Raw genomic sequence first — 27,928 nt, 5'->3', positions numbered from 1 at the left:
GAAGCGCGGCGCGTTGCAGCCGGACAGCGGTCCGGGCGGCTCCCGCCTCCCCGGCGGCGCGGAGTTCCTCCCTTTTCGCCTCCCGCCACCTTCGTTATCTCCTCGCCCCCGCTCCCGCCGGGGGCGCGGTGCCCCTCCCGTCTCCGCCCCGCGGGGAGCCGCCCCAGCCTGGCTGCCCAGCGGGCATCCGGCCTCCGCGGAGGCGGTGGGCGAAGGAGTAAAAGCGGGCCCCGAGAGTGACCGGGGGTTGGAGCCGGAGCCGCGGCCGCTGGGGGAAGGTGAGCGGCGGTTGCGGGACCGGGCCGGGCCGTGTGGTGTGAAGGGTGCGGCCCGGGGCAACTCCAGCCGCCGCCGTGCATCGAGGGGGGCTGGGAGCGGCTGGGCAGGCAGGCGAGAAGTGGTCGCTCTGGCTGCTGAGCGCGGTTCCTGCAGTTTCTTTTGGGAGAAAACGTGATCCTCCTCCGACTCTCTGCTGAAGGAGTCGCTGATGGGGCTGCCGCCGCCATGTGAAGTGAGGCCACTTCGTGTTTCCAAGCAAGAACAAAAAGCTCTGCTAAATTCCAGCGTCCTTTTAGGTCACGGGTGCCGTTAGCAGCGTTTCTGGGCTTTTTATGTTGCTGCTGTTGTTTTTTACGGCGGCTTTGCTCGCTCTGGTGCAGATGCTCCCTGTGAGTGGCTGGCGGGGCAGGAGGCAGCGTTAATAGGGGCTTGTCTGAGTGAGACCCTGGGAGTCAATGAAAAGAACCGCGTGTTAGCCTGGTCTGTAAGCATAAGTCTGTGTGCTGTAGTGTTGGTCAGAGGAGATGTGCCTCTCTCATCTAGTGAGAATCCATAAGCAGCTCTATTAAGAAGTTATCACTGAAATTAGGTGTTTGGCTCACACTGCTTGGCAGGAAACCTGTTAGGAATGTCAGCTAACGCAAGGCCTTTAAGGGTATGATTGTATTACAGAAAGGTTCTGCTGCTGATTTGACAGAGGTTGGGGCTTTGTAGTACAGCACCCCACTGCGTTTTTGCATTTGGGTGGTGACAGCTGTCAGAGCACATCAGACTAGGACGGCAGGTTGAGCTGTTTGCTTCCAGGAGGACCTAATCAGAGGATGTCGCTGGTGATTCAAGAAAGCAGCGTACTTGATTTTGTAATTTTAACTGGGCTGACGCTAGGCAGTTCTAAAGTGGGACAGACCAAAATGATTCTATTAGTGGCACATAAGAACTACCTTGCGCTTTTATTCATGATGGCCATGCCTGTACTGCTTTGAGCGATGTGATGGTGCCAACCATCCCTTTTTCAGCGCCAGTACCTCTGGTAAAGTGTTAGGTGTAACAATAACATAACGCTTAGGCTGGATACAGACTATTCCTGTGGAGCTCAGAACATATGCTGGACTTGTTGTGGGAAGAGCAAGTTTACAGCCAGGAGGAGACCTTTGTCTGTTAAATGCTAAGTCAAGTAGGAGGGGGGGATGGCTGTCCGCATGCTGTGCTATGTGAGCAAGGCTGTGGCATTAGATCAGGGAAGTGTTTGTTGCCTCTTTTCATCACTCACAATACCACACATCCTGTTTAGAGCCCTACTGCGCAAGAAAGGGGCTGGCAGCCTGGAGGAGGTCCAGAGAAGGGCCAGCAGTGGTGTTGGGTGATCACATCAGATGGTGTCTGTGGAGAGGTGGAGGGAGCTGCCTTCATTTAGCTTACAGAACTTAAGGGAGATCTTGTTGCTCTTCATAATGAATAGTTATTTTTGGGGCTACATCTTTTCAGCCGAGAGACACAAGGCAACAGGTACAAATTGCAGCGAGGGAAATTCTGACTAAAATAAAGAAAAGCATTTTCACTATGAGGGTGATCAAGTGCTGGATTGGTGGCTGGAGGGATCTCTGTCTGTGAAGGTGTTACAGACTGGACTGGACATGACCCTGAGCAACCTAATCTAACTCACTGGCAGACAAATGTTGGGTTAGCGCTGCCAGGGATTCTTTCCAATCTAAATGATTTTGTGATCCTTTCAGGATTAGGAAGCAGGGTTTTCAGAGTAGGATTCACTGTCCCTAAGGGAAAGAAGTACAATAGATACTACCTACATGTTTGGCAACAAATTATTTTTATTTGTGCTACTAGTTAGTGCATACATTTGCAAGCAAACTTATAAAACTACAGCGATTGCATTTGAAGTATTGCATCTAACATTGCATGCAGAAAGCCAAGTCATGTTTTGCAAGGCTGGCATATGTGGACAGGACTTCAAACTTTCTTGATGAGGAGTTGGTATTTGGAGAAAGCTGCAAACAATTAAAAGTAATAGGAAGGAATGCATAGCTTTGAATTATATTTCAAGATGTATGATCACCTCTGAGTTCTAAAAAGGTGTTTCTGTGGCAGAATTAATTTCTCCATATTGTTTTCTAGCTAATAGGTGGGATGCTGGGAGAAGTCAATAACAATCTGGCAAACATCACAGCATTGAATCTTACTCTTCAGTACTGCTAGGTCTCACAAGTTGTATTTCTTGCACTTGGCTGTGTTTGCTGCCGCCAGGTTCTGGAGTTCATATCTGACAACTGGAGTGAGAACTGTATAAGCCTGGGTTGATGCAACAGGCATGGATCGTGTGAGCCAAATCCTTTTATTTTTTTTCTCTTAAATAAGGAGTTTTCTTGAGCAATGTGGGTAGAGGCAAATTTCAAAATGGAAGGAGAAGGAACATCCTTGCTATATCAAAATAGGTGAAGGAAATGAGATGATTTCTGCTATCTCTTTAATGTGAAATAAAATTGATCTGATTCTTTGTAGTTGTTGATATTGAAATTCTGATAGATTTAGTCAAATGATCTCTCATCAGTCCCTTGGTGCTTTTAAAACAGAGCAAGAACAAAGGAGTGAAGGATACACATATCTCTGTGCATAGGAACTCTGCAGTCGCACATTGTATGTCACATTGTAATACGAAAATAAACTTCGGTTTTTTTCAGAAGTGATTGCTTTTAATCTCTCTAACAAGTCTGCATTGTAGTTGCAAAATGCTTTTCTTCTTTGACCTGATTAGCAGTTACTCCAGGTTTTGACCACAACTTTACTAGGCTCAGAAGTATTTTTTTGTTTTTTTTTTTTTTGTTCCAAGGTGTTACTCCTTTTGTTGTGGAACTCCAGCTAAGATATAGCCAAGCATACAGATTGTCTTGGCTTTGTAAGATGAAGTGATTACAAAGTAGAACCAGAACCACGGAATATCAGCCCAGAGAGGTGTATCTCAAAAACTGCCATGGGAGAATAAGGCTCTTATGCATAGACAGAATTAAACCAGAGACCTTAATGCTTTTAGAGAACTTTTTTTGATTCATCTTCTTCCTCCTTTATGCTGCCACTCTGCATTGTGCTGTGGGACTTGTATTTCACTCTCTGTCCACGTACAAGTGCATTTGAAGGTCTCTACATGAGTGAGGCCACGCTCTTACTGAGTCATGTCTGCTGTTAGTGGAAGTGTTTGGTGTTGTTGTTGTTGTTTTTTTTTTTCTTTTTTTTTAAATCACACTCAATTTGAGATTGTACTGATTCCTGTGTGGTAAATGGTATATGAATCAAATAGGTTTGTTGTGTGATTAAACACACAAAAAAATGTTTTCTTTAAAGATTTATTCATTTTCTTCTTTTCTTTTAGATAAACAGAAGATGATAGGGAGCAATGAATCCTCTACTGAAGGACCAGTGCCTACATCCTACTTAACCTTCCTGGCTTATTTACTGGGAGAATGGACTGGTATAGAACACACTGAAACTTATCTGAGTTATGGAGTCTACCTTTCATGGGTGCTTTTTCCACTTGCAATAGCTTTTATACTTCCAATAGCTATCTTCTTCTTCTGCCTCAACACTTCCCTTCTCCTTCTTCATATTCATAAAAGGAGGAAGAATGGATTTAATGAAGGACATTCTGGTGATGTTTGGTATGGTGCAAAAGAAATGTTGGCTAACCTGTGGGATGGACATGGGAGAATATGGCATGGTAAGCAAAATCTGATTTCTCTCTAAAAAGCGCTGACTCTCAGTTTATGGCTTTGTCTGTGAAGATTATCAGTTTAAATTAAATTGCTATTGCTGTTTATTGACTGCCAGTAGTTCTTCAACTTTGTGGGCCTGGGAAAGAAAAGAAAGAATTGAGATTCTTTTGGTTGTACAGTTTTATCTTATGCTTTTATTCCTTTGCTTTTGCTGCTTTCATTTAGCCAAATAAATGCAATTAAAAAAAAAAATCTTTTTAACTGTTAATAACTACTCTTGGATTTTCTTTTTCCACAAGGACCTGAAGTGATAGCTACGTTAAAAATTAATTTCCTGTGTCTCAGGAATTATTATTTAGCAAGCAAGCAAGCAAAAAAAAAAAAAACCCAAAAAAACCTTGCTGCTCTTTCAGATTGAATATGTAAACACTGAGAGCTAAATACCAGTTCCCTAATAGCTAATATCTCTACATTTGTTTGTGTAATTTAACTGCATGTAACTGACATCGTGCCAAATGTTGTCTGAAAGGGGCACTTGGTGTCGGTTTGCTCTCTAGTTACCACTTTAACACTTTTGGGCTCTCAAGTCAATTCACAGAGGCCTACTTTTTGTATTTTCTTTCTATGTATTTTTGACAACTACTTTCTCTAGTAGAAGAACGTCAAAACTAAGGGCTCTGCTCCTTGTTCCTCTGCTGCTATATCTTTTCTGAAGATAGACTTAATAAATGATTTGGCTTCTTTCTAAGGAAATCGTAAGCTTCTTTCAAAACCGTTCATTCTAGATGCAGCTAAAGGAGAAAGAGATGTTTAAGAGCAATTTACATAAAGAACAAATCTATCTTGAAAATCATCTCTATTTGTTCCCCAGTCAAAGGGATGAGGGTTGTCAAGGCATTTATAACCAGATGGTGCAGCGGCTGTATCAGATTGGCTTTGTAAGACTAAGATCTAACTTTTGAATCTGAGAAAGTACACTAGATCAAAATCAACAGCTACATCAAAGAGCTTAAAATTCTCACTTCATAATGAAAAGCTATTTACTTTTCTCATACGATTTTTTTTTTTAAGGCCTTGGCATTTTTCATCCATAGTAACTTTTCCTCTTTTATAAGGTCTGGCTTTTTATTTCACAGAAAAGATTTTTATCCAGTCCCTCATCTACTATTATGACTTTTCTTTCTGCCCTGTCAACTGCTTCCACTTCTTTTAGTAAATTATGAAATGCTTTGTGATTTTTTTTTTTTTTTTTTTAATTTTTTTTTCCCCCACTTGGTTAATCAGTGTGTTGCAGGAGGAACTTCCTGAAATCTCAAAACACTGAAGGGGGGGTGGGAGGGGAACCCCAAACAAAAGCCCAACCTTGTATGTGATACCTGTAATTTTATTATGCAAATGCTAGCCACAGCTATTACTCCGGTTATGCTCAGCTAGCATGGAGCACAGTTAGTGGTCGCCTACAGATGGTTGGTAGATGTATATCTGTAATAGGCATTGAAAATAGAACAGTGGGAGAGAAGCCAAAAGTACAGACAGAAGTTTAAAAAAGGGGGGGAGGGGGTGGGAGGCAAGGAGAAGGATTTTCACACCTGATTACTTCAGAAGGAATGAGATTTAGAAAAGAGCAACAATACTGTAACAGAACTGTTGACTGTAAACTAAATGTATAAATAAATGTGTTCTGAACTGGTCCATTTTATTGTTTTGTGCTAGCTGAATATTCTTTTCAGCGTTAACTAAATGAAAAACGTAAGTTCAACACTTGTATGTGCTCATGTGTGTTTCAGTTAAGCATATAAAGTCCCAAACAGCTTTTAGTGCTTAGTGATGGAAAAGTAGTCTAAGTATAACTCTGAGAGAGATAACAAAGATGAGTCTCAGAACTTGGGATTAAAGAAGACACATAAATGGGTGTTGTCATGTTAAACTGCCATTAACAGTTGCTTGCAGCAATGAACTTGATTTTGAAAGATAGGTAACAGCTTGCCACAGTAGTGTTTCAACACTCCTATTCAGTCCTTATTTTGATTTATCTTGAATGATTGATTCAGAGAACTACAGCCTTGAAGGCAGTGAACTGAAAAAATAAGATAAAATTATGCAATAGTTGAAGAGAGTGAGGCTGTTAGTTCTGTTGTTTTCATTCTCTCTTTAAATAGAGCTTTAAATAAGGCTTGTAAACATGAAGCTGTGAAAGCAACTTAGTAAATGCTGCAAGACAGCTCTTGACATTTTAGCAGTCACTTTGCTCTAACACTTCTCAGTAGATACTGGTTTCAACTTGCCAACTTAATGCAAATTAGTTTATGTAGGATAGAATTGTATCGTACTTTGATATCCTTTACGCCTTTAACTTCTAACAGGTTATGAACTTCATGGGGATGAAAATATTCCAGAAGGACCAGCACTTATTGTGTTTTATCATGGAGCTAGTCCTGTTGACTATCTCTATTTCATGGCTAGACTTCTTATACGAAGGAAGCGATATTGCCACGTAGTAGCGGATCATTTCGTCTTTAGATTACCAGGTAATGTACTTCAGTATCAACAATCAGTCTGAGAGTTCTTTAAACTTTTTTTTTTTTAAGATTGAAGTTATTAAAATTCATTGTACAAAGCTTACAGAACAAACTTTCAGGCAAATATTGTTAATCTGTTGGAACAACTGTTCTTAGTAAAGAGTGTGTTCTTATCAAACAAGAACAAGCTTATGCAACTGGCATCTCCTGCAACTGCGGAGATGGTTTGCACTCCAATCTGGGCAACACTTTTAATAACTTTAGAGTGTTCAGAAACAAAGAGAAGGAGATAATGGGAGAAAGACTTGTCTCTGTGTTATTCAGTAGCCAATACTCCATAATATGTCTATTAATATTTAGGCATGATTGTTAATTAAAGGTGAGTTGGAGTGTACTCTCAGTTGACACTGTGAGGTTAGAACTAGTATTCAGAGTGACTTCCCAGAAAGGAACTGGTAGAAACATCATGAAGTTCAGCAAAAGCAAATATGAAGCTTTGAATTTTGGATGAAGTAATCCCACGTGACAGGACAGATGGGAGCCTGGGTAGAAAGTAACTGTCAGAAAGGACTTCAGCATTCTAGTGGACAACAAAGTGAACATGATCATCTTTGTTGCAAAGGCACAGTGTGAACTCGACTGTGTGCTGGCCTTTTTCAGCCTGAGTGTAGCCAACAGGTTAAAAGGAGTGATTCTTTCTCTTGATTTGGCACCTGTGAGAGCACATCCAATGGTACTGTGTCCTGTTTTGTACTTCCCAGTTGTACTTCCCAGGGATATTGTCTGGAGGCTGAAGCACACACTATTTATTTGGTCTGTAACAAATAAAGGTGGAGGAAGATATTACTGCTGTCTTTGATTACTTAACTGTGATGTGCAGAGAAGATGAGGTCTGACTCTTCTTTAAGGTAATCAAAAATAGGATGATAGGAAACAGAGGCAAGCTGCAGTTCCTAAACTGTAGCTGGGGAATTTCCATCCCTAGAGATTTTCAAAACTGCTGACTGAGGCCCTGAATAGGTTGGTCCAGTTGGACAGCTTGGAAGGGTGTTCAGGGGGGATAAGCCCAAGGGGCCCAGGTAATTGATTCAGATTGTCTTGAAGTCTGCACAATAATCTGTGGCTGGCAGCCTAGATAGATAGGGCTTCTTTTGTGAATCAAAGCAAAAAGATGGCTATCCTTTTGTACTGGTACTTAGGCTTTCTGATCTTGAAGATCTTCAGATAAAATGGATGCCTTTCCAGAGGATGTTTTAATTAACCAAAATTTGCTAGACTTGATCTAAGAGAAATGGAGGGAAAGGATACTTGGATTAGACGATGTAATGGTCTCATTCTGTTGTTAATATTCATAAATATGCTATGAATAGCTGTGAGGGAATAGATTGCCCTATGAACCTGAGTCTCATATGTGCCAGTTTGCAGTTGTTAATATGGAGTCTCACTGCCTCCTCCTCATCAGGCACTTTTGTACCAATTTAACTGTGATTAACTGGATTGTATTTGTAGCATGTTGCTGTGCCTCTTGAGGGATGCATGGGCCTATAAGGGGTCAAAGAAGCTTAAGTCTAGACAGATACAGCTTGATAACTTATGTAAGGGAATTTAAACTAATAGAAAAAACTCTTGTAGATACCTGGAATTTCCTGTTGAACACTGGAATTAAATCCAGCTGGCAGGTGGTCGTGAGTGGTGTTCCCAGGTGTTGGTACTAGGGCCTGTCCTGTTCAATATCTTTATTGATGACCTGGGATTGAGTGCACCCTCAGTAAGTTTGCATGTGACACTGGGTTGAGAGGAAGTATATATCTGAGGATAGGAAGGCCCTTCGGATGGATCTGGATAGGCTGGATAGCTGGGCTGAGGCCAATGGGATGAAGTTCAGGACCCAGCACTTGGTCTTGTTGCACTTTTACCATAACAACCCCATGCAATATCTTGGACTCTTTGGTGTGTGTGTGCATACATAATCATTCCTCTCTACTCAGCACTGGTGAGGCCGTACCTCGAGTATGGTGTTCAGTTTTGGGCCCCTCACTATACGAAAGACATTGAGGCCCTGGGATATGTCCGGAGAAGGGCAACGAAACTGCTGGGGGATCTGGAGCACAAGTCCTATGAGGAGCAGCTGAGGGAGCTGGGATTGTTTAGTCTGAAGAAGAGGAGGCTCAGGGGAGACCTCATTGCACTCTGTAACTTCCTGAAGGGAGGTTGTGATGAGGAGAAGTTTGGCCTCTTCTCCCAGGCAACAAACAGGACCTGGGGAAATGGCCGCAAGTTGTACCAGAGGAGGTTTAGGTTGGACATAAGGAAGAACTTTTTCTGTTAGAGAGTGGTCGGGCACTGGAATGGCTGCCCAGGGAGGTGGTGGAGTCACCGTCCCTGGCAGTGTTCAAGAGGTGTCTGGATGAGGAGCTGCGAGATATGGGTTAGTGCTTGTGGTGGCAACGGTAATGGGAGCACAGTTGGACTAGATGATCTTGGGGTTGTTTCTGACCTTGTGATTCTGTGATTCTATATAACAAATGTGTGTTCATAATAATAAATATTCGTTTGTTAAACTGAGGGTAAAAACACCTGATGATCTGTTTTTGAGATTTAAACTTGGCTAGATCAGTTCTGTACCTTTGTTTGTGGCTGACTGAGTTAATTTTGGGCTCTGTGGGAAACTTTAAGAAAGAGAAGTAATCTTTCCCATGTTGCTCAGTGACCTGAAGTTCCCATTTCAGTATGCAGTGTGCACAAATACTACATAAGTTTAAAATACATTAAAATAAACATAATTGGTTTCTTTCTTGTGCATTTTCTTCATTATACTAGCTGCCTAAATTGAGCTAGTTGTCCAAACGTGTCTGTCTGATACCTGTAAGCAATTTTTGCTGTTCTGTTGCTTATTGACGAGTGGAGTAAGTATGACATCTCACATTTAAGATATGAGTTTATGTAACTTTGCAGTTTTAAACTTCAGTAAATGTAAGCTCTTCATCTAATTGCATATGTGCAATTCAGGATCCCCAGGTTCCTCTGTGTAGTGAAAGGCCACCTGGATGCTCACAGACTGAGCTGCAGCAATCTGGAACACAGAGAGAGCTATGTTTCATTTATCATTCTCCTTGTGCATGGACTGCTCCTTGTGTGCTAAAGTAAACAAAACAAAAAAACCCGTAATTTGCTGATGCTTTCTTTCATTGAACTTTATTATGACTGCATCACATTGCTTGAAAAGTAAAGCTTGGGCAAAGAGAAGGTGCACCACAGAAAACAACTCTGAATGTGGCATACAGTACTTGACTTTTTTTATTTCTTCCAGTGTTTTATTGATTTTTTTTTTTTTGAGGTAGCATCTGATTTCATGGCAGAAAACCTAAATTTTCAACTTCTTAAATTGAAATTTACAAGCATAACTTTGTGTCAGTCCTTCTAGAAATATCTTTGATTTGGGGTATTATGCTATTAGACTAGTTTTAGCAACTGTGTTCTGTCTTGGGAATTTGTACTCAATGGTAGTATGAATTAACATTTTCTGTATTAATGTTGATTTTACCCTGCAGGTTTTAAAACGTTTATTGAAGTACTTGGCATTATGCATGGACCAAAAGAAGTATGTGTCAGTGCTCTGAAGAAAGGCTATCTGTTAGCTATTTCTCCAGGTGGACTTCGGGAAGCACTCTTTAGTGATGAAACATATCCTATTATGTGGGGTAATCGAAAGGGCTTTGCCCAGGTGGCCATTGATGCAAAAGTGGTAAGTATGAAGTATCATGGAAGAGAAGCAAAAAATGCTAACTTCTTATGGTTCTTTCTTCTAGGTGAAGCTGTTTTGATTATCAGATATTTGGTGTTAGATTGCTGAGTGACATGAATGCAGTCTACTTGCTTTTGTAACTAAATTCCATGGCTTGTCCCATTTGACAAGAATGTTTTGGAGTCATCTAAGAATACTGTGGTTAAGAAATCCAGAGTTTAAAAGAGTAAGAGGTGAAATCGAGGACAGTTTCTAGATTATGAACTTGTTTTATGCCTGCCTGGTTGGGATTGTTCCAGCTCAGCCTCTTACCAGAATAACTGGAAAGCAGCCACACATTGCACTTCTATTTCTCCTACTGTTGAAATAGGCTGTAAATCAGCAGACCTGCCTCTGCTGTTGTACTCATACGAGAGGCACTGGTGTTATGTACTGCATTGGTATTTTTGTGCTAGTGAGGGATCTTTAGGGCATACAGCAGCAACAAAAGATGCTGCTTATTAGTGTGAACTGTTTCCTCTTCAGTTCTTTTTCATACAAAGCACTGTCTGTGATCACTAGGCACGATTATTCGTATGGGACCAACTATGGAGTGCACATAAACACATAATATATTTGAATTGCAGCTGTTTCAATAATACTTTTCATTCTCTCTCATTCTATATTTATACTTGAAAGATATATGCGTATGTCCGCAGGTCTGCAAATACCTCACTTGAACTGGTATCACTCCAGAAGTTTTGTGCTTAAGCACTGCCAAAGACAGACTACTTAAATCTCTGGATTTTATACCCAAGTAGAATATTTTTAAGACCTAATTTTAAATGGGTTTCACTTTTAACCAGGGGAATGTAACGCATTTTAAGCAGGATACTTTCAACAGATTCAGAATTTTTGTAATACTTTGTAATAGCATACAAAACTCCAGACCATAATCTAGCAAATTCAATGATGCTTGTACTGCTTATAGTTATTTAACTGAATGTACGTTCAGTTTCCTTTCTGCACTCATAAAGATCATGCAGCTTCACTTTCCCCCACTTCATAGAGATGCAGAATAGTATTGGAGGTAAAATGAAATTGATGGGAAAAAAAATAAAATCTGTATTTAGATTAAAGAGGAACTTTAAGTCACCTTTAATCACGAGTATAACTATTCGTGGAAAGAAAAATGTCTGAAAATCAGTACTGGGATCTTCAACTTCCTCAGATTGTCTAATTTCAGCAGTTTGTTTACCAGAAATATTGTCATCTAAACCAATTTCTAAGTAAGACGTTCTAAAGATGATGGTTCTGGAATAAGGAATTTTATTACCGTTTGGTTTAGGCAGCTGCACTTTTTTAATTCTCTACAGCTGCACTGGATTATTTACAAACTTTTTTTTAAACATCTTGATGCCTGTATGAAAAGTCTCATTTCTGTATGTTTTTATTAAAAAAAGCTTAAAAGAGTGTGGATGCATGAAAATCTTAGCATTCTACGTTTTGATCATTTGTTATAAATTGATGTTGAAAAAAAAAATACATGTAGTATAACCTTCCCCTCGTCACCTCGTTCTTGCAAATCTTGACAGCTGTTTGCAAGTTCAAAAACAGTAATAAAATCTGGAAATAATGACACTGTTCCAAATGTTCATCAGCAGAAATGAATCATGAGCCTGTACAGAATATGAGACATCATGTGCAAAGCAATAGTCAGTGCAGTAGAGATGAATCAGACAAGTTTAGGGTCCCAGGCTTGTGAATTCTTTAAGCATAACTATAAATTAGGCAGTCATCTAACCACTGGATTCACAAATGTGCAAATACTTCTAGACAAGAGGAGGCTTAAATACTCCATAAGTTCTGAAGTCCTGTACTGCTTTAAGAATATGGACATGCTGAAACCTTGCAGTGTTCTCCAGGCTGAAACTTCATGGCAAAAGGTGGCAAAAGAACTTAATGAATCCTTGTTTTGCTCTCTGTATGTCCTTGTCTGACAAACACTTGAAATTAATTTGTGTGTTGGGTTTAAGTGAGGTAGCAGTTTTCTAGATAGTGTTATCTTCATTAAATTCTTAATATGTTTTTTCCCTCCTAGCCCATCATTCCTATGTTTACACAAAATGTTCGAGAAGGCATTAGGACATTAGGAGGAATAAGTAAGATATTTTACATATATTTTTTGTAGTTTATTTTTCCATATGTGTTTAGCCTATCTTTGTAGAAATAATCCCACATGGATTTGAGAATTGACAAAGCCTTATATCTTGAGGTTTACTTGCTAATGCAATGCAGGGACATGACTAGGATTCAGTGTCAGCATTAAGTGTGGTATTAGCTCATCTCAGTCACTCTCAATGTGACAATGTGCTTTCCCAAAGAAGTAGAAGAAAGGAAAAAAAGTAGCCAGAAAAAGGCAGATAGGTTTAAAATATTGTTTTGCTCTGCTGATAAATGCTAGACATACTCTTAAGTTTTCTGCTGTTCAGAAGCAACGGTTTGCAGTTGACATTTCCTTTAAATAAGCTCTTAAAGCTCTGTGCGTACACTTAAACTTTGTAACGTTTGAAACCTATTTCATCCATAGTTGTTATACAGTGCAGCACTAAGTCTGTAGTTCTGTACCAACTCGGGTTTGCTTGCTCCTTCCTCATCCTTTTTGGGAATTGTTGTACACTAATAGATGGGTATACATAGATGTCTGAAGAGCCCACCTTTGGGATGATTATGTCTGCTTCTCTGCTGATCTGACAGTGCTAGCTCTTCCCTTGCCCCCATTCTATTTTGTCTATGTGTGTCTTCCAGCTTGCTATCAGGAAGAGCCTGAATAGTCTTCTCCGTACTGCATGTTCTGTTTCAAATTATGCCATCATCATTTTCATCAAAGATCTGCAGGACAAAACAATTCCATTTCTCATCCTCTCTAATTAAAAGCTGAATACTGGATGGAGAAAGCCCAGACATAAATACAGTCATGCAGAATGATTCATACATTCTTTATGATGTTCTACAAAAATTAAGAGCATTGTTACTGTTTTCAGAATAATTTTTCCAAACTGGAAGAGGCTTAAGCCAGAAAGATAGATGCTACTTTTATTCTATTGCACAGGTGCTAGAGGAATTTACTTCTATTGATTGCTGGAGACACTACTTTAATTTCAATAGTTTTGGAATATTCTTTGTTTTTTGAGATTGTACACAGAATAATTGACATTTCAATCACTAAGATCTTATCTTTTTAATATAAGGGAAAATTAGCACCCATTTTACAAGAATGCAGTTCTGGTAGTGTTTAGGATAGATGCTTAGGAAGTGACGTGATGAAGAACTACCTTCATAAAGCTGATGGAAATACCAGTTTTTCTTCTGTTTGTTTTCTTTTCCTCTTTGTGTAGTGTTTCACTCTAACCAGCTACTTCCCTATAGAGCTACTGAGTCTTCCTCTGCTTTGATCTCTTTGCAGCTATTCTTTGGGGGAGATGTGAGCGTGGAAGCAAGTCTTTTGTTAGTGTTAATGCAGCCTTTGGGAAATGAAAGCCAAGAGTAGAACAGTACTTTAGATGACACGCTTAAGATTCTGGGTCATGGGCTGGATTACTCAACAAGCCAGTTTCAGTTTTAAAACATGATGGAAAAAAAAATTGCAGAGTAATCTCAGTCTCTTTTTCCCCTTCTTTCCCTTTATTTCTCCCCTACTCCTTTTATTCTCTTTTCCCTCCCGTCCTCCCTATTTTTTTTTTAACCTTAGAAATACTTAGGAAGCTGTATGAACGTATTAGATTGCCAGTAGTTCCTATGTATGGCTGGTTTCCAGTCAAGCTTCGAACGTTTATTGGAGAACCCATTCCATATGATCCAAATATAACTGCTGAGGAACTGACTGCAAAGGTAAGATAAATATACATGTAAATACATATTTTAAATATTGACTATTCTGATCAAAAGCACTAAAATATTCTTGTCTGGGTAATGATTTCTGCCGTGGAGGTACTTGAAGTCGATAGAATTGTGCTAAACTTTGGACTTGCTTAACTTCCCGTGCCCCTCTTCAATGCTGTCTTTTATTACTACATCTTGCAAATGTTCTTGGCCTTTTAATGTCAATCCTGTACTCTTTATTTGCTTCAAGAAACATCTTGCTTTAGAAATTAAGGAAGTTCAGTCACCTAAGAATACCCTGGGGTGGTTTAAAAAAAACACGATATGTTCACTTCACCCAGGGAGAGTGTTTCTAGATCATTTAAAAAGTTACCAGTGAAGTCTTTCAACTATAGCAAATCTGTGGCCGCAGACTGATATTCCATAAAAAAAAATAAAAACAATAAAAGCCATGTAATTTCATGGTTTTGAAAGTCTATTTCGATTTCTGTTTCCTCCAACTTCTCTCCCAAGAAATTTGTTTTAGAATGTTGACTTTCTTCAGTTTAGGTGGTTTGTTAATTGTGAGGTCCTCATATTCATTCAGCTTCATGTTCATCAGTAGATTTCACAGTGCAGAGATACAAGTCAGGTAAGTGTGGGTATGGAGCAGTCAGACTCAGGCAGCCAAAAAAGCTGTATTTGAAAGCTTCACAGAGGGTCATTTTTTTCATTCTGAAAACTTCACCCAAGAGAAAGGGATTTTTTTTTACTGAATCACCAGTATCGATTCAGTTGTCTGTCATCACCTGCTTATCCTCTGATTAGATCTCTGCAATATGAAATCTTTAAATGTCTGCATTGCCTTGTTTGTGGAGAACTGAGCGCATCTTTTGGGAGTTCAGTCTGACAGAGCCTCTTAGAGAAGTGCTGGTTGCAGGAGGAAGGTGTTTGAATCACTTGCTGCCGTGCTTTACTTTTGAACCTGTACCAAGGATCACTTTTCTCCTTGTTGAATGCTGGTTTTCCAAAGCAAGTAGGTCACTGTTCTGTCTCTAGCCTTAAGAGTTTAACAGTCTGTGCTGCTGTAGGCAAAACAGAAAAGTTACTGTTACCTCACCCTAACTTTTACTTATTGCTCTGTTTTTCGGTGTTCTCCACAGAGCTATTATGTAACAGAATGGCTGCTATTAACTTCTTGGCCTGCAACATTTCTGGGTGAAAGTACTGCCGATATGCACTATTTTAGCTGTGATCTAAGCATACTTTACTGGACCAGCTACTTCAGGGGACTTACACGCAGCCAAGACACAGTTGTGTTTCCAGTGCTGCTTCTCGGTGTAGAAGCAAAATTCCTACATACTGAAAGAGTATTACTGATGCAAACCTGGGCATAGACAGTAGTTTCAGGGTTGTAGTAGTATACAGATACTGACGTGCATTAGAGATCTAGATCTCTTTGGTAGTTTACTTCAGCATCACTTTACTATTGCGTATCACTGATAGAGCTTGTGAACACAGCTACCAGAGATAAAAGCTAATTGTTTTCTAGTTTGTTTCCTAGCAATAATCCCACAGACACATCATGTGGGCTGAAATAACACTGAAAATAGTGTTGTCTACTTGCAGAAGATCTCCAATATAAAGATGAAAAGATCCTAGAAATTATGTTAACACATGAACAGCGTAAAGATGACCCCAAACTTTTCTCTTTCCTTGCAGACAAAAGCAGCACTCCAGGCTCTAATAGCCAAACATCAGAAAATACCAGGAAATATACTGAGGGCTTTAATGGAACGATTTCAAACACGACAGAAAGAAGACTAAGGTCTTCTGAGTAAGCTACTATTTAGTTATGATATTCTTAAAGTCATATTAATAAATACTGTCCTAATGATGCTGTTGTATATTTTAAGATGAGACACTTTTCCCCTGTCCAGTGTCAGGCTTGGAAAGCACAAACTTTAAGTAATCCCTAATGAGGTAAACTGAACTTTTGACAAGTGCATTCCTTCATTGAAAATGTTTATGCAAAAATGACGCTGCATGTCTTTATATGTTCATTCTCTTGTCTTTCTTTTTTCCTTCTATTTCTTTTCACTCCCCTCCCCCCCCTCGCCCCAGTCCCATAGTTGCTACTTAACCTGGATGTTAGATCCACTATAGAGCTGAAGTCTCACTGTTTTAATCATTACCACTGCAACTAGCTTTTGTAGGCCACGTTAACTGCAGCTGTTTTCATCAGTAACATCTTTCTTCAGGTTGTTACTTCCATGCTGCTGAAAAATCTATTGCTGACGGAAGCAGTTAACTTTCAGTGGCCTGCAGAACCACTAGCTATGCCTGTAAAACCTGAGGTGGAAAATGTTTCATTTTACTGGGTTTGCTCAGAAAGTATTTGCATGAGTAGAGAGTGAAAGAACTGCAGTGAACAAAGCAGACTTGTTACAGAAACCACTCAAGCTGATCCATAATGGATATTTACCCTCACCTGTAGTGCTGTCAGTGACTGAATACTCAGTGATTCTAAATCTGCAGGTTGTCCTTTGAACAAATGAACCAAGCACTTACACTTTAAGAAATGGAAATGAGATGAGTATTTGGTAACACAAGCTCAGAATGCTTTATTGTAAAGGAAACTAAGAATGAATACAATGCTCCTTTAAAAAGAGATAATTCTTTGAAGGACAGGGTGCACATATATAGATAATATGGTATATATGTTAACTGTTAAACCTCCATATTTTCAAACATAGTTTGAAACAATCAGACTTGAGAGGGAAACTGTATACTTTGATTAGGTAAAAATAATTGAATGAACAGGAAGGAGTTGTAGAATTGGGCTTATAGTAAATTACTTTTTTTTTTTTCTTGAACTAAAACCTACATTTTTACTGTCAAGATAGAAAATGTCTGAAATGTTTCCTCTGATTGGCAGCAAGCATGATCTACAGTCCTTAAACTAGTAACTGAGAATGCTTTATTTTTGGGATGAGGACAAATTCCTTAAAGAAAGTCAAAAAAGGTTTTTTATATTGTGGTCTTGTTTCAATAGTGTTGGGTTTTGACATTTTCTTAAAAAAAAAACAAAACAAATGAACAAGAAACCCAACTTCAAAAAGAAAAACCAAAAAACAAAAACCAACAGTAGTTGTATTCAAATTAGTATCTATTCCCCTAAACACTTGAGCACATGCTCTGGTTTACTCTCCTTGAACTGAACAACAGTGGGATTATATAACTGCATGTGGATGATCGCCTACATTAGAATAATATCACAGTATGCAGTGATATTCTTAGAGTCTATGATTTGAAAAACCCCAAAAGATTACTTGTTTTATAATGTTACTTAATACCAAAAGCCTTCTGTTGGTGCTGAATTAAGTTTTTTGAAGCTTGGGTAAGAATCGTGTTATATTAAAGCAAATGCCCATTCTGAAGCTCTGAAAATGGTTTAGATTTTACTTAAGGGCAAGATAATCCTTCAGTTTTAGAAGAATTTATTTCAAAAACATAGTGTTAACACTGTGTATCATTAAAACAATGCCGAGACACTGCATTGGAATGAAACATAGGTATGACTTTATTTTTAATGTCTGTCTTGAGGAAAATGTTCTTTTATGTTGTGAAATTCTCAAAGGCAGCTGAACAAAACTAAACATTGAGGTTGTGTGTATGTAAAAGAAAACTCAGACAAAAAGATTCCAGTATGAATGAATGTACCTTTTGTGATCAGAGACCTTGTAAAAATTTGTTTTGCTAAATGTTGGATGTTTGATGCAATTTTTGTCCCTTTAAGATGAGTATAACAAATGAAGGACAGTATTGGTACTCTTTAAGTGTTCATATTTGTATAGGTCTTTCATATTTATTTCTATATATAAAATTGTATAGAAGACACCTTTCAAATAAAATTGACAGTTGGAACAGGCTCTGAGGTTTCATGTTGTGTTTGAACTAAACAAAATTATTCATGGCCTGCGCTGTTGAACCTTTAGTGGTTTTGAGGTGTGTGTAATATCCTTGGAAAGCTGTTCCCATCTAGTATCTGAATAAGGGGTGGTAGAATCCAAGCCCACGAAGGAATGTATTAAAGAAAAAAGTAACTCGGACAACAGTGGAAAATGGGACAAAAATCATGTGAGGAATAAGGTCTGAGTTCTAATAGTTGTATTCAGTTCTGCAGGAGGCCTTACGAGGCACTGCAATACCACTGTGGTTATATTTAAGATCCTGTGATAGAAAGTAAGTCATAAATACTGACTAATAAGATTTGTTTGTACATATTGAGTGTTTAAATGATTATCAGTGATTTTTCATTGAAAAAGGGGGGCAGATCTGGAGACTTGTACAAATAAGATTAGAGTCCTCTTAGCTGATTTAGTTTACTGTGTGTTAGGCAGAATTATTTAAAAGAAATTTTCAAAGTGTTATTCTAGAGCACTAATTACCTGATTAGCCTTTGGATAGGATGAAGAGTTTCCAGGTTTCTCTGTGGAAACAGCACAACCAGGATGCACCTTCTTAAAAGATTGTTTGGGAGTAGAGGTGGAATGACTACAGTACTGATAGGTATTTGTCATTATTTCTCAGCAAGATAACAAGCCTCCTACCAGCCAGTTTACTGTCCTGTTGTGCAATAGCAGAGCTCAGCCTGAACATCTATTATTAGGATGCTTTCCTATGAAATTAATCATTGCAGATACAAACTAGAGCACTTAATCAGCGTTGTCAACACAATTGTGTGGTTCATCTTGTATACTTGTCCACCAAATCCAATACCACTATGTTACACTCTGAAGAGAAAGATACAACTATGGTGACACTTCAATCAGCTCTGCAGTGTTTAATCCCTATTAAATCTGTCATAAACACTAACTTGGCTTTTTTTATATTATTTTTGCACAAAAAAAAAAAGTATCAAAAGTAATTGTGCATGGAATTGCTGTATGAGCATTACTGTGGAAAACATGTAGTAAGAAAGGTAATCTCCAAAACATTTCTGCTATAACTTCATGAGGCTGTCTGATGTCACTTATCTTCTCAGTTCTGTTGACTTTGTGTCTACAAAGGTCTTCAACCATACAGATCAGTGATGCTAGCACTTTTTTCATTATTTTCTTTTAACTCAAAAAATGAATGGTCTCAAAGCAAATTACTCTTCTCATCGTGGGTTATTTGCAGTATTTGCTTGCTTGCTTTTATTGAACAGTTTTGTTGTGCACAGACTACTAGGATCTTGACTTTTGGTCACTACATCCATTCAGTTCATGTCACATGCTCCTTCCTAAAACCTCTTTAAATTGTTGTAGTGATCTCTCCATGTCGGAAAATTGATCACTTAAAACATACAATAGACTTCCAGATTGTAGGATGCATTTGTTTTTAAACAGACTTTTCTATACTTTGTCACCCTTGTGTGTGTGAAACATTTCATGTAGTTGGGATGCCATTTGGAATTAACATCAGGCTGCACACACAAGGTGAAGGCAGTATTTTTCTCCCCTTCTATGAAGCTGAATCAGCTGCTATAGAGCAGAACCTATTCTATCAGGCCTTGTGTTATAGTCACCACATCTAAACAAGACCATTTAATTTCACTCAGGTATTTCTGTCTAACACACACAGTAAACAGAATTGAGTCCTGTTGCAGATATCCCTGTTCTTCATGTATCCTAGAATGAGTTTTTCTTTTTTTTTTTTTTTGCTAATATTGGTTTCAGGTGTTGAGTCTTTGCCGTGCTCAGAGTAGCTCCAGACTTCCTTTGGTTGCTACTTACACAGGAACAAAAATATAAAACCCAATAGGCATTTGTTAGTTCTCTTTTTGATCTATTTGAAGTCTACCAAAGATACCTAGAAGTGTTTCTGAGCTTCTGTTGCAACTTTTGTGATTGAACTGCCAGCTCTCTGGGTGTTTCTTTAATGGCCAGATTTCCTTAGAGTATGAAAACTACTTTTCTAATGGATCAACCAAAATTTGGAAGTGCTCTGTCCCTTCTGAAATGGATTAGTTTTCTATTGTCTATTGTAGACTGGATTAATTTTCTAAGCTAGCTAGCACAGCAGTCAAAGGCTTGCTTGGCTGCTTTTTTTCTTCTTTTGGCTGCAGATTTTCACATTCCAGGCAAACTTTTTGGCATGTTGATTTTGCTTTGTGAGAACAAAGTTGAGAGAAGAGGCTTCTTGTAATTTGGCCCAGTCTCTGAAGGCAGTAATGAAAAATATAAAACGACCCACAAATGAAAAATCACACCCTGACCCCAAACTAAATCTGGAATGCTAATTCTGGACAATCTTGAGTCAGATTTCATAGAAATAAAACTGCCTTGCCCTTTTTAATCCTTGCAAAGACCTGCTGCTGGCAGCTCTCGTGTTTCCAAGGCTAAACTTGCCATCTGAGTTGAGCAATCATGGAGAGCTTTTGGATGAAGTATTCTCAGGAGAAGTGTTCAACAGCCCTGAGGGCCTGTTGGGAGCATGCTAAAAAAACAATAAACTGTAGTGGAAGATAGCTAGTAGTCAGTCCCATAGTAGGCTTACTCATCTGGCAATAGGACATCAAGGATAGCTATAGCTCACTGAAATCCAGCTATCAAGCATGCTTCCTACCAAATTTCTCTCTCCACCAGTAGTGTTCAGTGGCTCAAGTATCCTCAGCTATCTTCCTCAGGTACAGCTTAACAGATACTACAAATTACGGCTGGGGAGCTGATTCAGTCAAATTCCAGTCTTTGTGCACATCTTACCACCACACTTAATAATTCTCCTGAGAGCAAACCCTACAAGGGAAACCTTCTGGCAATTAGAAAAGCTTTATATAAAAGAGCCTCTGGTACTTTGTGTTATACATATGGTATCCACAAATACCATTTTTGGAAGGTGATAAGGTTTCCACATTGCAGCTATGATAGATGAACTGGCAGAGCTCTTAACGCTGTGCAAGTTATTCAGCCCTTCTGGTGGAACATTTAGGTTGTGTATAGACCTGACGTTGTGCTGATCTCACCAGTTTTCAGCTTGCTTTGTTACTCTGTGCCTGGTGCCTCTAAATTACTTTAGCTCTGCAGAGCTTTCCTTGTGTTACGGATGTATGGTTTGGCAAACCATTGGAAATTTGCTTTTGTTGCTGTCTGCTGAAAGGTACAGAGAACTCAGCATGTAGGCAGCTAAGCACCTACCAGTGTGCAGCAACACATGTAACAGAGCAGTGGGAGTAGAGAGATGACCTAAAAAGGCAGACAGAAAATCTCAGCCAACAGAGTGCATTAATCTCTCTCTTTTTTAAAAACTAAATTTCTTTTGTTTTTTGTTGTTTTTTTTTTGTTTGTTTGTTTGTTTCTTGCTTCTTAACTTCTTCTGACCATTAATGGCTACAGGACCAGATACTAGCTAATCTTATTACTTACTCAGCACCATGTCTATGTGTGTGCATGATCCCATTTCCTCTGTGTGAACAGGAACCTGGAACTTACTTCAGCTGCTATTGCAAGAGGAACAGCAGGCCATTATTATTCTATCTACCTGCTGCTTTGAGAATGTCAAGATGATATCTTTCATACTTGCTTTGTCATTATTCTGCTTAATCATTTTTTATCAGTCTGTGGACTAAGTAGTTTCTGTAGATGTGCTGATTTCTAATAGAACTTCTCTTAAATCAGGCAGCAAAACATGGGGTGTACCATGACAGCAAACAAATAGGTGGTTCCTAGAGCCCAATTTTCAGATGTTCATACAGATTGCCTACAGTGTAGGAGCTAACTGTATAGGAACGTTTTTTTTATCAGCTGGAAGTTACACCTCTGGAGGATTTGGGCCCCATTTCCAATGTCTGAAATGGACAGCATCCACATTAGCAGCATGCTCGCATTCAGACAAATAAAGCCTGGAATGCTCAGGACTGAAAGCAGCATTGCCACTTCAACAAACATTTGCAATACTGATTATTCTGAGCTCCAGAGTAACACACAAAGGAACAGCAGGTTTGACAATGGGGGAAACACACACACTCATATATGAGGGATTGTGAGCTACCAATTTCACCCAGAGAAAAGGAGGATCACTTTAAAAAGACCAATACTCTTTTTGGGGTTGTTCTTCAGAAGTTTTGTCTCCTTGGCAAGCTGTCCTGTTTCACCAATCGCTCGTGCTTTCCAGGCAGTGTGCCAAGCAAGAGATAACAGAGGAGACATGAAGAAGGAAAACATACAAACCTGTAGTATCAACCTTTTTGTGACAAGATGAGGATGTGCTACCTCCAATTCAATCAGATTTGATAATAAATTACTGGGAACAGCTCCTATTTTGCAACTGAGGAGAGTAAAAGACATTTGGCTATACATCAGTAGGCTGCATCAAGAGAAGGTGGAAGTGATTCATCCCATTGTAAATGCCCTGCTGCTGGGGTGGAGTGAAATGAATTTGAAGAGATTCAGCAGGTGGTGGCAGCTCATTGAAGTAAATAAATCAAATGAAGAAAACATGACTATTCCCAGGTAATTCATATGCTGGCTATCAAAGTTTCTCTTTCTGAGAACCCATACTGCTCTGTGCATGTGCTGGATTTACCTTTTCTTGAAGTGGAAAAAGCTGAAAGATGATTACTGCCAACAATTCACTGGCCTTACAAGACCCCATAAGAAATGAAAACTTGATCCCACACAGGGCTGAGTTATTTTCTTTGCTTTTTGTCCTTTCATTTTTGTCCTTACAATTTGCTCCTTTGCTTAGCAAGCAGTGTTGCCCCTCACCAATTTCTGCTGCCCCTGGCACTGAAATAGATTAATCTTCAGCAATAATTCTTAAATTTGAAAAGCTGTAAAATGCAAGATGGCTCAGTGTTGCTCAGATATTGCAGTAGTTCCTGTTTTTAAGATCAAAAAAAAAAAAAAAAAACCACCAAAAAAAACCCCAACATATTTTATACTCCTAATCTGCAAAGACCTTTGCTTTCTGGATGCTTGTTTCACACTTCCCAATACAGATGCAATAACTGCTAGCATGGAATAAAAACCAGTACTGCATTGCCTTTGCGGGCATCTAAGGACAAACAAAGGAAGGATCTTTGCATGGGGAATTTTACAGTGTGAACATTTTGCCTTTTTTTTTGACTTTTATTTTTCCCTCAGGCATATTGGCTGAAAGTTTGCAGCCAGTGTTTCTGATGTCAGAAACAATGAGGGCATGAGAGTTTAAAAGCGTTGTTGCCTTGGCGTGAATGGAAAACCACACTGCTGAAGCAGAGATTATTCCTCTGAATATTTCAGCTGAGCTTCTCTGGGCTTTAATACCAAATTCTGTGTTTGCATCCTGACAAGGTGCAGAAGAAGCTCCAGTTGGGGCTGCATACCAGTTAGAACAGCAGCGATGTGAAGTGGCACATAGAGAGCAAGTTATTCACACAGCTTGATATGGACTGAAAAAGCCAGCATGGGAGGGGGCTTTGCTGCAGAATAACTTAAATCTGGACACTTGGAGCCTGTAAAGAACCAAGAGACAGCACACATACCTCTCTATGCGTGGGCAGCAGCTGGTGGTGTCCAGCTCCATTTCTCACTTCCCCATCATGCCAGGCTGTGTGTCTCCTCTCTGGCTCTTCCTTCTCCTTCTGCGTGACCGGACCCGGATGCTTGCAACTTCACTTCTGGGCACCATGTCTTTGTGTATTTGTCCCTAAATCAGGCAATTGTAAGAGAAATAACAAAGAGATCTTGAAATCAGAAGCTTCTCTCTTTCTTCTTACTGCACCAGGTGCCTGGTAAAGTAAACAAGTAAATCATCTATCAAGAGATCTGGCTTCCTGTGTGAATTCAAATGGCACCTCCTTAGAACTGCTTTTGAATTGAGATAGTAGATAATGCAGAGCAAATTATTGCTTCTGATAACTCAGGTTTCAGAGAAATGTCAGATGAATTCTTCAAGGCAAGCTGTAATGAACACAAGGCTTTTATGTTCTTCCAAGATTTTTTGTTTTTCTCTAAGGCTGCCCTGTTTTTTCTTCTTCATCCCTTAGGAAATAGGAGAGCTATGATCTCAAAATATGTTGCATGTGTGCACAGAAGAAAAAAGTACTCTGAAGGATAAAAGTGCTACTGAACACTTCCCTTCCTACTTCAATTCTGCTTCAGGCAGAAAGAGAAAGAGAGCACATTATCTCTGTGCACAGGAAGAAGCATCCTGTGGCATAGAATGCTGGTGAAACAAATTATCTATGCAGAAAAAGTTAATTAAAGAAGAGGTTTTGTGAGATCTGTATTCTCAACAATATTAAAATAAGTTAAAGTTCAACTTTCTCATGTCTCACTTGTATGCTCTGCTGGAGAATGTCATACCAGACTGGAAATACATTGCAGTGACTTGTCAGCCACAGCTCAGGGAGAGGTGTATCATACCAGGTCATCAGCCCATTTCACCATGTAAACCAAGGCACACACTGGTTTGGACTGCTACAGATCATGGGTAAACATTCCCACAGCGCAACGTGCCTTTGTACAGTTCCATTGGGTTGAATGGCAAGTAATGAATGAAGACCATCACCAATGCTCATGTGCTCAGCAGGAGACACAAGAAACTTTCAGGTTGGCAGTAACCACAGGTGACATCACATAGGTGATTGAGTAGCTGGATGGGACAGCAGCAGAAGCTTTCCTTTTGGTTCCCTGCTTTCCAGCCCACATTTTAAGCTCATAACATGATGAAGAGGAAAAGGAGGCAGCGTGTCAGAGGTCCATCCAAGCTCTGAAAATAAATCTGGACAGCACTCTTTGGATCTTTCCAAGAACATTTCTTATTCAATTGCAAATGTTGGGAAGATGTCTGATTGTAATAATCCCTACAGGGAAGCCAAAGATGGAAGTTTTGCTTTGTAATTCTTTCTGTAACAGAGCCTCATGGAGGTGCAAGGCAAGATAAATTACTTTACATGTGCACCACTTCAATGAAATCCTGTCCCATTAGGGTGTTGATAAGAAACCTGGGAGATGCATCACCCAGCACAATCTATTAGCTATAGATTGGGATAAGGTGATGAGTCCAAACATAAAAAACTGCTAACAATAGATAAGTGAAATTGGATAGCTCTAACTTTAAAGATTTGGTAGGTCAGATATTAAAGCAAAAGCCAACCTAGAGGCTAAACTTGACTAATTAGCTACAAGTCACGCGTAGGAATTCATGTCACTTTAAAGAAGGACGGGACCATAAGGTGCATTTATTCCAAATTGCCAGCACTGTGGTGCCTGCTGTTGGCTGGGGCAGAGCTGCAACCCCTCGTTGAGCAATAGAGCTTCTCACAGGAAACAAACCAGCCCATTCCCCCTCCATCATACCCCAACACTGAACTTCAACCTCGTTTTTCCCTTACACGCTCATGAAACATTGTGCTGTGCATACTGCTCACATGATATTTCCTCGTTTTTCATATATATTTTTAAATGCTATGTTTTATGTCATTTTTTTAGATATGATGACAAGTGACCATATCAAAGTCCGAGAATTTGCATGTCAGCACAAAGGATGAAGCTGGAGGCAAACGGTGACACAGGATACCTAGCAGAGCACTCTGACCAGCCAGAGGAACTGATCTGTGGGCAAGTTTCCTGCTGCTATCAGGACGTTGGTAGGACACTCCTGAGGATGCGAGACCTCTGGCCAAATGCCACATAGGCACAAGGTAACCTCGTAGCTTCTTTCCCACTCTGCGCTGGCATGGAGGGCTGGAATCAAAATCGCTGTGAGAAGGTGACAGCGTTTGAAATGAAGACTCAGATGTAACAGATGGCAAACACAGCTCCAAGCAAAAGTAGATTCCCAAAGGAAAGCACAAAAACAAATACAAAACAGGCCTTTAAAGTAAATGAACAAACAAACAAACAAAAAGAGAAAGCCTTAAGGGGAAATTCTTGGAAAAGTTACAAAATCATCTGAGAGAAAAGAAAGATGGGGAGGAACAAATGTGCAATAAGGAAAGTGTGCTTTGCATAATGCTGCCCACTCCATCTGAAGGAGCCTCCAGATGTTCCGTGTTACTCTCATGTGGCTGTGAGTTGTGAAATAGCTGGTGTGCTGCAAAGTGAGAAAATCAACGCTGTGTTCTAGGCAGCTTCTGATATCAAGGGAACAGCAGAACTACTTATTTGGTAGAATTTGCTTCAGAGCGTGTTTCAGAATTAGCTCATCACTCACAACAACACCTTTTACAAGTCGATGTGAGTTGTCTCCTTGGGAAAAAGCAGCTGGCAGATGAGGCAGTCAAAACCTATTTTTCCAAAAGCAGCCTCTGATCTGAACATAGAGACACTGTGAGTATTCAGTCTGAAAAACAAGGGCTGCATTTTTCAAAACTGCTGAGCTTTGCTGGGTCCTATCTGAGAGTGCTGGAACTGCAAGCCCTGACCACCCTCCAGAATGATGCCAGAGCAAGCTCCAGCTGAACCACTCATTCCCCACAGACATCATTGCCAGTGACTTTTTGTTGCTGACTGCAGGTGGAAACAAGCATCCCTGCTGTGCATGTTGTAAGCCCAGAGCCTCAATGACAATCTAAATCAGAAATAGATGGAGATGACCAACAGGAAAGGCAGATGCTTCTGGCACCAGGCCTATGCTCAGACAACTTTCACCTTAATTTTATTGAGACTTTTTTTTTTTTTTTTTTTTTGCAGCAGTGGGATTGATCAAGTTCCAAATCTGTACTAACTATAGAGATACCAAAAATTTAAAATCAGTATAAGGTTAACTTGCTTAACACTTTGAGATTGCTTGGAGAAGAATCACAGGAGTCCACATATCAGTAATAATCTACTTGCTCAGTTTCCTTATTTGTATAATAGAGTACATAAGCTTATCGTTCCATGTTTTGAGACTTTATTCTTGAATTGCTGTCTCTCTCTGAGCTGATCTGCTTGGTTAACAATGCACATATGGCAGTAACACAATGGTTGGTAACACTTACTGTGCTTATTGGTGTGCTCAGGGCAGTACAGCTAATGCTCACAGCACTTAATTAGAACCTGACTGAAAAGAAATGGCTTGATTGCTGGAAGACCCAGTAGGAATAAGTCTTCAGCTTTGTATATAGCTTTCTATGAATGAGAAATCTTTCCAAGTGGGAAAAACTGAGTGCTTAAGAATGAATACAATATGCATGAGCTGGTGTGCCTGACCACGGGTCCAAAGTGCTGCCACAGCAAACAAACCGTACAGTATAGCACTTTCCTACTTTCCTGTCTCATTTCTATAGCACAGAATTTAGTGAAGAGATGTGTTTTATAACTGCAGTACACAGGAAAAGAACTGTCCATCTCTGGTCGGCCTATCCAAGATTCCCATTGCGGTGGTAAGAAGATACAGCTCCCCTTCCGTACAAACGGGTCTCTGTGTACTTTATGAGCTAAGTTAACTGAGTGAATGTAGTGTTAACTACATATGAAATAAGTAGGAGAAAAAACATACTTGGATAATTTTGCCAAGGCACTTGGGGCTTTTATTACCAAGTCTCTATATTTAGTTCATCAGCAAGTTTTTTTACAGGAACCATAGCCATTTCTCTCTCTCTCTCTCTCTGTTTTTTTTTTTTTTTAAAGTAAGGAGAGGTGAGAACTGCTCTGAATAAGCACTGTTCAAGCAGCCTATAAAAATTTATCCACTTCTTTTCTTTGTTAAGAATCTATTTAAACTGTCTGTTATCATTGTTTAGCTTAAAAAGAAACTGCTTTGCTTCTTACATGTCACAAGCTTACATTAAAAGCATCCTGGAGAAGGCTTTTGCATCAGTGGTCAATAATTTGCCTAAAAAATATGTCAATGCAATTCTTTTACCCCAAGGT

At 39.6% G+C, this 27,928-nt stretch overlaps 1 protein-coding gene across 5 annotated transcripts; it reads left to right on the top strand.

Moving 5' to 3' along the window:
* Positions 1–35: 35 nt before the first annotated feature.
* LOC122178733 (transmembrane protein 68) lies at positions 36–27,859 on the top strand. Of its 5 annotated transcripts, none has more exons than XM_042869090.1 (8): positions 46–278; positions 3,659–4,003; positions 6,362–6,526; positions 10,069–10,262; positions 12,343–12,403; positions 13,993–14,132; positions 15,825–15,939; positions 25,562–27,859. In XM_042869090.1, the coding sequence occupies exons 2-7, from the start codon at positions 3,670–3,672 to the stop codon at positions 15,927–15,929; spliced, it is 999 nt and encodes a 332-aa protein (XP_042725024.1). In that variant the 5' UTR covers positions 46–278; positions 3,659–3,669; the 3' UTR covers positions 15,930–15,939; positions 25,562–27,859. The 5 variants fall into 5 exon arrangements, with proteins under 5 accessions (XP_042725026.1, XP_042725024.1, XP_042725025.1 ...); XM_042869091.1 differs by lacking the exon at positions 25,562–27,859 and adding an exon at positions 16,364–18,028; XM_042869092.1 differs by lacking the exon at positions 15,825–15,939 and having other exon boundaries at positions 36–278.
* The last annotated feature ends 69 nt before the right edge of the window (positions 27,860–27,928 follow it).

Source organism: Lagopus leucura, unplaced genomic scaffold, assembly GCF_019238085.1.
Source record: "Lagopus leucura isolate 7727_CA_CO unplaced genomic scaffold, USGS_WTPT01 Super-Scaffold_100002, whole genome shotgun sequence".
Taxonomy (NCBI): domain Eukaryota; kingdom Metazoa; phylum Chordata; class Aves; order Galliformes; family Phasianidae; genus Lagopus; species Lagopus leucura.
This window is presented reverse-complemented; position numbering and strand designations above follow the sequence as displayed.